Genomic DNA, 10,193 nt, shown 5'->3' on the forward strand with positions numbered 1-10,193 from the left:
AAATCTCTTATTTGTATTTTGACTTGTATACAACATAATGCCAAACTCTTATGTGTAATCTTTACTCGATTCCTGCTTCTTGAATCTTCTAGTATCACCAATCTACTTCAAGCCTTCGTGTGTAGCAATCACCCCTTGATACCACCAATTCCTTGAGCGATGAACTGTCTGAAGATTTGAGAATAAGTTTTCCTTGTCCGTAGCTTTCCACACAATCACTACCAAGGCAATCTAGATGTAATAACCTCCTTCATTTCACTAGAATTTATCAGCGCCAGTAACAACAATCTCAATCTTGCAAGCTACCTGGAAATCTCAACCAAATATTTAAGAACGAGTAGTTTCAAGACGACATCTCCCTCAATCAATTATAAATCTCTCATGATCAAGATCTGAAATCAAAAGAAGGTTGAAGATGCAATAATTTTGCTGCAAGAGCTTTTGAACTTTTAAAAAGAGATAGTGTTGATTTCACAGAAAATCACAATGCTGATTATGACTTCCACATGTTTGAAAAATGATGACAAAATAATTTTATAAGTGCTTGAGATTAAGCTCAATAATTAATAGAAAAAGTTAGTTAGATTTGAATCAAGAGTATTTCATGATTTGAGTCAAACGAGTAAGTGAATTGGAATAATAAAGTAAACTGATTTTGACCCATTTCTCAACTGATTCGAATCAAGAACAAAGTATGATTAAAATTAAAAACCTCATGATTTGAATGAAGTGTAAATTGTGATTTGGATCAATTCAAACAGAGCCAAAAGAGAAATGTGGAAAAATTGTCTAACTCGAATTGGGTGTAAAATCTAATTCAAATTAAATCAAGCAGAGGTAACCCATATCATTTTGATTCGAATCAAATGAAAATTCTAATTTGAATCACAAAGTTGGATGATTCAAATCAAGTTAAAAGTCTGGTTTAAATCAGACTGTTTGAAAAATCTTGGTTTGCATCTGTCCAATTTGATTCGAGTCAGAATATGCACATGATTCGAATCAAGTACATAAAATCTCAATTTTTTCATGGTTTTCAAAATACTTTGAGATTTTTCTTTGCACCAAACTTGAATCAATAACACACATGGTTCTTATTCCATTGATTCATGCAATTGACTAAAAGCATTATGATTAAGTTCAAATATAACCATTGGTTTATGATGTTAAAAAAAAATCGATTCAAAAATTATTCATAGATGATGTGTAATGATGAAGGAGACTCAATAAACAAAAGTAAATGAAAATGAAAGCGATAAGACAAGCAACAAAACCACAATATTGGGATTCTCCCTCTAAATGTATTAGGGACATGGAACTACATTCTTCCCTCTTTTGAGGCTTGATAAACTTTCATTTAGAGTTGATTCGACTTTGAGCCAAAAGCAAAAACCCTAGTGCTCCTCCTAAAACATTGCACACAATCCACCGCATAAAACAATTCTAGACTCATATTACAATTTCTCCCCCTTTGACAACATGAAAAAGAAATAGATAGAAATGAGTCTAAAAACCAAATAACCAACCAAAAACAAATAATTCCAGATGAACATGTGAGCTAAACAGCTAAGAAGAATATACAATAACAAAGATTGGATACAGAACACGAAGATATACATGGTCATGCAACAAAATGAAAATAGACATACAACACCAACATTTAACAACAAACGATTAAGTGATCAAAATTATTATGTGAAGGAATGCGTTAGCAACATAAATAATGCATGAACAAGTATATAAATGCTCAAATACACATAATTAGCAACACACATTTAAAACAACTTAAATGAAAAGAAGAACAATCAAAGACATTTGCTAGAGATGAATAAGTAAAATAAAGAAGGTAATAAGAAAACCAATGAACAATTCTAGAACAAACACACATAATGATATAAAATTGGATACAAGAGTTATAGAGACATACCAATGTAGTCGGCTAAAGCTATGATTTTCTACAAAATAGTGTTAGTGAAAACAAAATATACATAGTAAATGGAACTAAACATAATTCTTATTTTATTTAAAGAACGAAGAGTCTAAGACTCCCAAATCCCTATAAATCTTGTGAAAGGGATCTTATGATAAAGGTTTTGTAAAAATGTCAGCAAGTTGACTTAGTGTCAACGTATTCAAAAATAGCATCCCCTTTTTCCACACGATCTCTAAGAAAATGGTGTCGGATCTCAACGTGTTGGTTCCATCAATAAAGTACCAAATTCTTAGCGAAGCTTATTGCACTAGTACTATCAAACTTAATCTGAATGCGGCCAAGTTTTAAATCATAATCTAGTCATTGTTGGTTTAGTCATAAGACTTGTGCACAACTACCAGCAACAACATATTCATCCTCGGTGGTAGAAAGATCAACTTTACGCTACTTATTATTGTGCAAAAAAACTAAATAAATACCAAATAAGTAACATATAACACTAGTAATTTTCCTATCCAACTTGCACCCTGCAAAATCGGAATCAGAAAAACCTACTAAGCTATAAGCATTATCTTTAGGATACCAAAGACCGTGATGAGAGGTGCTGTTAAGATATCTTAAAATACGTTTTACAATCTTAAAGTGAGACTCTTTAGGTGATGATTCATATCTAACACACATGCACACACTAAACATGATATCTAGCCTACCGACGGCTAAATAGAGTAAGTATCTTATTATACCTCTATACTTGGTTATGTCGAAATCCACTCCTCTCTCATATTTGTCAATAAGCGCATTTGAGGCCATAGGTGTTGAGATACTCTTTAAATCTTTCATATCAAACTTCTTGTGAAGCTCTAAGCAGTATTTCGTTTGACTTATGAAAGTGCCTTCTTCAGCTTGATTGATTTGCAATCCCAAGAAATATGTTAGCTCTCCCATAAGTGACATCTCAAATTCTCCCTGCATCAAACTTACAAACTTTCGACAAAGAGATTAATTAGTATATACAAAAATAATACATCTACACATATTTGAACTAAAAGAATATGCTTTGCTTTACATCATATAAACAAAGTGGTGTCCACTTTTCCACGATTGAATTCTTGTTTGATTAAAAGTCTACTCAATCCCTCATACCAAGCTCTTGGAGCTTGTTTGAGACCATAACAGTAAGGACTATTGTGATCCTCAAAACCCGAGGCTTCTGAGAAATACACCTCTTCGTTTATATGGCCATTAACAAAAACATATTTAACATCCATTTGGTAAAGCTTAAAATCCAGGCAGTAAGCGAATGTCAAAAGGAGTCTAATAGCTTCTAGACGAGCTAAAGAAGCATAAGTTTCCTCATAGTCAATTCTTTAAGCTTGGCTATATCCTTTTTCCATTAATCTTGCTTTATTTCTAATAATTATGCCATTTTCATCCATCTTGTTCCTAAATACTCATCTAGTGTCAATGATAGTTTTATCAATTGGATGCGGAACAAGGTCCCAAATGTCGTTACGCTTAAATTGGATAAGTTATTCTTGCATAGAAAGTAACCATCCCTCACCAAGTAAAGCATCAGATATCGATTTAGGTTCAATCTGAGAAATGAAATCAGAGTACTTACATAAATTATTATCATGTGACCTAGTACTTAATCTTTTGCGACTGCCCAATCTTGAGGTAGTTGGTTCAAGGTCTCTTGTTTTTCATCCTCATGTAAGTTTTTCTCTTTATCGTACTTAATGCCCTCATCCTTTGTTGAAGGAGTAGGATCTTTTTTGGAACTTTCGTTGTTGATCAACATTTTCGTTATCACACTTGAAACCTCAAAACAAATGTCTTTCCCCGTCTTTTGAGGTGAATATTAATCAAAAGCAACATGAATATATTCTTCGACATAAGAATTTCTATGATTGTAAATCTTATAAGTTATACTTATATATGAGCACCCTGAGAATATCCCTTCATCAGACTTATCATCAAATTTACCAAGACTGTCCTTTCTGTTATTTAAAATAAAACATTTGCAACTAAAAATGCGAAAATAAGAAATATTTAGTTTTCTACCTTTAATTAACTCATATGGTGTCTTCTCTAGGATGGGTCGAATGACCACCCTGTTTAAGACATGGCATGCTATATTAATCGCATCTTCCCAAAAGTACTTAGGTAGGCTCATTTTACTAGTCATGGTCCGGGCCAATTCTTCCAAAATATGATTTTTACGCTCAACAACACCATTTTGTTATGGAGTTCTCAAACCTGAAAAGTTATTAGCAATCCCATTTTTGGTAGAAAAGTTTTGAAATTGATGGTTAACAAATTCACCACCATGATCAATACGAAGTGTGATAATTTTTAAACTAAAAACATTTTGGACAAGCTTAGCAACATCAATAAAAGCCTTAAAAGTTTCATCCTTATTGGTTAAAAATAACGTCCAAGTGAATCTAGACTAGTCATCAACAATCACAAACCCGTAATGGTTTCCTCCTAAACTTCTTGTCCGTGAAGGGACAAACAAGTTTAGGTGGAGAAGCTCGAGAGATTTAGAGGTCGAAACAAACTTTTTCGATTTAAACGACACTCTTGTTTGCTTTTCTATTTGGCAACCATCACACAATTTGTATTTTAAAATTTTAATTTTATGAAGAACAACCACTAGATCATTAGATGTTATTTTATTTACTAAGTCGAAATGCACATGACTTAAGTGCCTATGCCATAACCAAGAATCTTCACCCATGGCTACTAATCACTTAGTTCCATGTATTTACACGTCATATAGATCAAGCATATAGTCATTATCAATCCTAGAACCCTTAAACATAAGGTCCTTACTTACCTTATGCTCAATTAAACAACTAAGAGTATAAAAAAACACGGAATACCCTTTGTCACATAATTGGCTAATGCTAATGTAGTTCCTTTTGGTTGGTTGCATTAGGTAAAACAACATATGTACAAGATGTATTTTAGGAAACATGTGGAATAATATGTGTCGGCATGTGTTCTGGCATTTGAGTTTGTTGATAAGAAGAGTTGTTAAGCTAAAGTGCTTGACCGAACCAGTTAAGCAAGAACTCTTCAGATAAAGTGGACGCTCTGATTTCCCCTGCGCCTTCTCTATGGAACAACCATTCCTTTAATGTCGCGGGTTTTATTGATCATTTTTTCTCCTTCTCTGAGACCTTTTTGGGTGATTACAGGTTGCCTTCTTCTATGTCCCCCACTCAATTATCTAATTTTCTATAGGGTCATCTTGTGAGGTGTTTTCTGGTGGGGGAGAGTGCTAAGATTTAGACACCCTAACACCCTAGGAAGGCTACATTCAGAGGCCCTAAACCTGAAAAAATGCACTCGAGAAGGTGGGATGGCATTAAAGCAGATGAAAATGAGTAAGGATGGTCTGAAAATTCTTGCTGAAGAAGCGGACACTCACACACTTGTTCAATGAGAAGAAATGGAGGGCTTGAAGAAGTCACTCTAGAAATCTTAGAGTACTCTTGAAAGCACAAAGGAGAGGGTCTCGCAGATTATGGATGGCGCCGTATCGGCCTCCATTTATCACTTTTATGAAGTGAGAAGGATGGTAGCCATTATGTATCCCCATGGATCCTTTTAAGGTGGTTCTGGATGAGGAGCTGGTAGACAAAGAGAGATTCCTCCTCCCCATTTTCGTTTTGGTTGTACTTCTTTTTACGTCTTTAGGGATTTTTGTAATTATTTTGAATAATGACTTCCCTATGAGGGAGCCTTTTATATTAACTACATTTACTGTTAATTGTTTAATTGTTTTGCCTTAATTCGAAGATATTTGTTGATATGGTTGCCTCTAGGGAGGTAAGGATCAAATCTCGGGGATCTAACGCATATAATCTCCTTCATGGGTGGCAAGGATCCCATCTTGGGGATCCATCACATGTAATCATCTCCATGGGCGGAAAGGATCCCATCTTGGGGACCCGACACGTGCAATCGTCTCCATGGGTGATAAGGATCCCATCTTAGGGATCTAGCACACGTAATCTCCTTTATGGGTGAACATGTAACACCCCAAATAAAGTAAAAGAATTATTTAATTAAGTTAATAATATATTTAATAATTTAATTAAATAAATTGAATTATTGGATTATTATTATTATTTTGGAATAATAATTATTATTGGAAAATATATAAGTGGAATAAGAGAAAAGGTTTTCATTTTTGGAAAAGGTTTTTACGTGAAAACTGAGAAGCTGCAGAGAAGAGGAAAAGGGCAAAGAGCTGTAGAGCAAAGGTTGGAGAACGGAAAAGCTTGAAGCTCGAAGAGTTGCCGGATTGTTAAGGTAAGGGGGGTTTATCGTCGTTTAATGGGTATTATCGATTAACATGTAATGGGTAGTGATAAGCCGTCGATTGACCCTAATTGGGATTTAGAATGCTGAGAAGTTATGTTGAATAAGTTGTATTGAAGCTGAAATTGAATTTGTGTTTGAGTGTATTGTGAATTTCTGAGCGTATAGCTTTTTACGGAAGTTGAATCGGAGGTCCGGAAGTCCTCCAACGACGGAAAAATGCGGAAACTCTGCATTCTGCCTTGTGTTAGCGCAGGGACTGCTGTTTTGCCTGCGTTAACCGGTTAACCCAGGGTGTTAACCGGTTAACACTGTTATAAATTGTGAAAATGTTGAGTTTTGCCTGCGTTAACCGGTTAACCTATAGCGTTAACCGGTTAACACTGTTGCGTTTTGCCTGGAAGTGTAATTTTCCTGCGTTAACCGGTTAACCTATAGCGTTAACCGATTAACACTGTTGCAGTATGTAAAAATGGTTGATTTTTATGATGTAAGTGTAATTGGTGATTGGCCTATTGTATCCAATTGTGATAAATAAATTCGTGGAGTCTATGTTGCGAAATGTTGATGCAAATATGTTGATAAGTTGTTTTTGTGGAAAATATTAAGTTGTAGGCTGATGAGCCAAAGTTGAATATAAGTTGTTTTGTTGAAAATGCTGAGTTGTAGGCTGATGAGCCAAAGTTGATTTTTAAGTTGTTGTTGCTGAAAAAGCTGTTATGTTGTCGTTGTTATTATGTTGTTGAACTTTCAAGTCGTACATGCCATATACATTCATATGCATTAAGTCGGGGCTTTTGCTCACACCACGTTGGCCTGGATTGGCAAAATTATGGGGCTTTTGCTCACACCACGTTGGCCTGGATTGGCAAAAATTATGGGGCTTTTGCTCACACCACGTTGGCCTGGATTGGCAAAATTTTAAGTTGAAAGTTGAAGGCTTATGCCTTGATGCCCACTAAACTGGCAATGATTTTAAGTTGGGAGTTTTACTCCAAATGGTACCACATGCATGAAGAGTCGAGTCTCATTTGAGTTGCATTTACGTTGTGTTTGAATATGATGTTGAGTTGAATATGCTGCTACCGAATGCATGATATGATGTGGGTGATTAACGTGTAAAGTTACTTAACATAACGTGATGATTTATAATATTTGTTATATCGATTGAGGAACTCACCCTTACAGTTATATTTTTCAGGTAACGAGCAGTGAGTTGAGTAGAAGCTAGTGCTTGGAGTCTAGAGTGGTTTTAGTGGGTCATGCTCTGATAGATGTAACATCGGGACGGGATGTTTTATTTGTTGAATAAATGTTAATTTTAAGATATTACAGATGTTGAATGTTTCTATCCGCTGCGAATTTTTAAAGAAGTGTTTATGTTGAATTAAATAATGAGCATGACTGATTTTTACGGTGAATTATGTGAAGTATTATGTGACACCCTTGGTGCATGATTACTCTGATATTGATTTATATGCTGTTGTTTTAATTAAATATTTGGGGTATTTAGAAGGGTGTTACATTAGTGGTATCAGAGCAGGTCGGTCTGTCCGGCCAGTTGTCGTGTCGTTACTGTCTAACAATTGTGTAAATGTTATTAATCTAACGTTAAGTTGTGTTGTATTGATAAGTTGAAATGGCTGGAAGGAATGACGCTGCAATGGCTGCCGCAATGCAAGCAATGGCACAAGCTGTGCAGAACTTGCCAAATGCTGGTGGTGATGCTGGATCACGTAGCTTGGCGACTTTTCAAAGAGAGAATCTGCCGGTGTTTAAAGGGAAGCATGATCCAGATGCAGCCTTGGGATGGTTGAAAGAGATTGAGAGAATCTTCCGTGTTATGGATTGCACTCCAGCTCAGAAGGTTCGGTATGGTACTCACATGCTAGCAGTCGAAGCTGATGACTGGTGGCTAGAGACTCACGAGAGGTTGACAGTGGCAGGTGAAGACATTACTTGGGATGTATTCCGTAGGGAATTTCTGAGAAAGTATTATCCAGAAGATGTCCGCGGTAAGAAGGAAATTGAATTCCTTGAGCTGAAGCAAGGAAACATGTTTGTCACTGATTATGCTGCGAAATTTGTAGAGCTGTCCAAATTTTATCCTCATTACACTGGTGCTGGTGCTGAATTTTCAAAGTGCATCAAGTTTGAGAACGGATTGCGCTCTGAGATTAAGAAGGCTGTTGGATATCAGAAGATACGCATTTTTACTGAACTGGTTGATAGCTGCAGGATATTTGAGGAAGACAATAACGCTCATTACAAGATTGTCAGTGACCGTAAGGGAAAGCAGCATCAAAACCGTGGCAAGCCGTATGATGCTCCAGTGGGAAAAGGGAAACAAGTAGTTGTTCCGGCTCAGAGAACTAGTAGGGGAGGTGCTCCTGCTGGTATAGTTTGCTTCAAATGTGGTCAGGCTGGTCATAAGAGTAATGTATGCACTGCTGAAGTAAAGAGGTGTTTTCGCTGTGGTAAGACTGGTCATGCAATAGCTGATTGCAAGCACAAGGAAGTGATTTGTTTTAATTGTGGCGAAGAAGGGCATATTGGAAGTCAGTGTCAGAAGCCAAAGAAATCTCAGACTGGGAAGGTGTTCGCATTGACCGGAACTCAAACCTCCTATGAGGACAGACTTATCCGAGGTACATGTTTCATAAATGGTACTCCTTTAATTACTATTATTGATACCGGTGCTACCCACTGTTTTATTTCTGCTAACTGTGCTCGAAGACTGGGTTTAAAATTGTCCGCTTTGGATGGTGAATTGATTGTTGAGACCCCAGCTAAGGGATCAGTAACTACTTCTTTGGTATGTTTAAAATGTCCTTTGTCGATCTTCGATAAAGATTTCTATGTTGATTTAGTATGTTTGCAGTTGGATGGGATGGATGTAATTCTTGGTATGAACTGGTTAGAGTATAATTATGTTCATATAAATTGTCATCATAAGTCGGTGAGGTTTTCCACTCCTGAAGAGGAAGGAGTTGACTTATTACCTTTCAGAGAATTGCGAAAATTGATGAAAGAGGGAGCTCAGATGTTTTCTTTGATGGCGACGTTGTCGGTTGAAAGTAAAGCTAAGATAGAAGAACTGTTAGTGGTGAAAGAATTCCCTGAAGTTTTTCCTGACGAAATTCCTAGTGTGCCGCCAGAGAGGGAAGTTGAATTTACTATTGATCTGGTACCTGGTACTAGGCCTGTTTCGATGGCACCGTATAGAATGTCGGCATCTGAATTGTATGAATTAAAGAAGCAATTGGAAGACTTACTTGAGAAGAAGTTTATAAGACCAAGTGTGTCGCCGTGGGGAGCTCCAGTGTTGCTAGTAAAGAAGAAAGAGGGTAGTATGAGGCTTTGTATTGATTATAGACAATTGAATAAAGTAACGATCAAGAATAAGTATCCACTACCGAGGATAGATGATTTGATGGATCAGTTAGTGGGTGCTTGCGTGTTCAGTAAGATTGATTTGAGATCGGGCTATCATCAGATCAAAGTGAAAGATGAGGACATCCAGAAGACAGCGTTCAGAACTCGGTATGGACATTATGAGTATTCTGTGATGCCTTTCGGTGTGACTAATGCGCCGGGAGTATTTATGGAATACATGAATCGTATTTTCCATACTTATCTGGATCATTTTGTGGTAGTATTTATTGATGATATTTTGATTTACTCTAAGTCCGAAGGAGAGCACCAGGAACATTTGAGGTTAGTATTAGAGGTTTTGAGAGATAAGAAATTGTATGCGAAGTTGTCCAAGTGTGAGTTTTGGTTAAGAGAAGTCAGTTTTCTCGGCCATGTAATTTCAGGAAAGGGTATTGCTGTAGATCCTTCCAAGGTAGAAGCTGTATTGCAATGGGAAACTCCTAAGTCGGTTACCGAGATTAGAAGCTTTTTGGGATTAGCTGGATATTAC

At 36.4% G+C, this 10,193-nt stretch overlaps 1 protein-coding gene across 1 annotated transcript; it reads right to left on the bottom strand.

Moving 5' to 3' along the window:
• Positions 1–258: 258 nt before the first annotated feature.
• LOC127122151 (uncharacterized mitochondrial protein AtMg00810-like) lies at positions 259–2,878 on the bottom strand. Its single transcript, XM_051052537.1, has 3 exons — positions 2,413–2,878; positions 2,216–2,289; positions 259–306 (listed from the first exon to the last, which is right to left on the bottom strand). The coding sequence occupies exons 1-3, from the start codon at positions 2,876–2,878 to the stop codon at positions 259–261; spliced, it is 588 nt and encodes a 195-aa protein (XP_050908494.1).
• Positions 2,879–10,193: the final 7,315 nt, after the last annotated feature.

The sequence above is a fragment of the Lathyrus oleraceus genome, chromosome 2, assembly GCF_024323335.1.
Source record: "Lathyrus oleraceus cultivar Zhongwan6 chromosome 2, CAAS_Psat_ZW6_1.0, whole genome shotgun sequence".
Classification (NCBI taxonomy): domain Eukaryota; kingdom Viridiplantae; phylum Streptophyta; class Magnoliopsida; order Fabales; family Fabaceae; genus Lathyrus; species Lathyrus oleraceus.

Coding starts and splice junctions, on each gene's coding strand:
- LOC127122151 (XM_051052537.1), bottom strand. CDS start 2,878: ATGGGAGAGCTAACATATTTCTTGGGATTGCAAATCAATCAAGCTGAA. Junction 2,290..2,412: donor TGTTATATGTTACTTATTTG/GTATTTATTTAG, acceptor AACAATGACTAG/ATTATGATTTAAAACTTGGC. Junction 307..2,215: donor TAAGCTTCGCTAAGAATTTG/GTACTTTATTGA, acceptor TGAGATTTCCAG/GTAGCTTGCAAGATTGAGAT.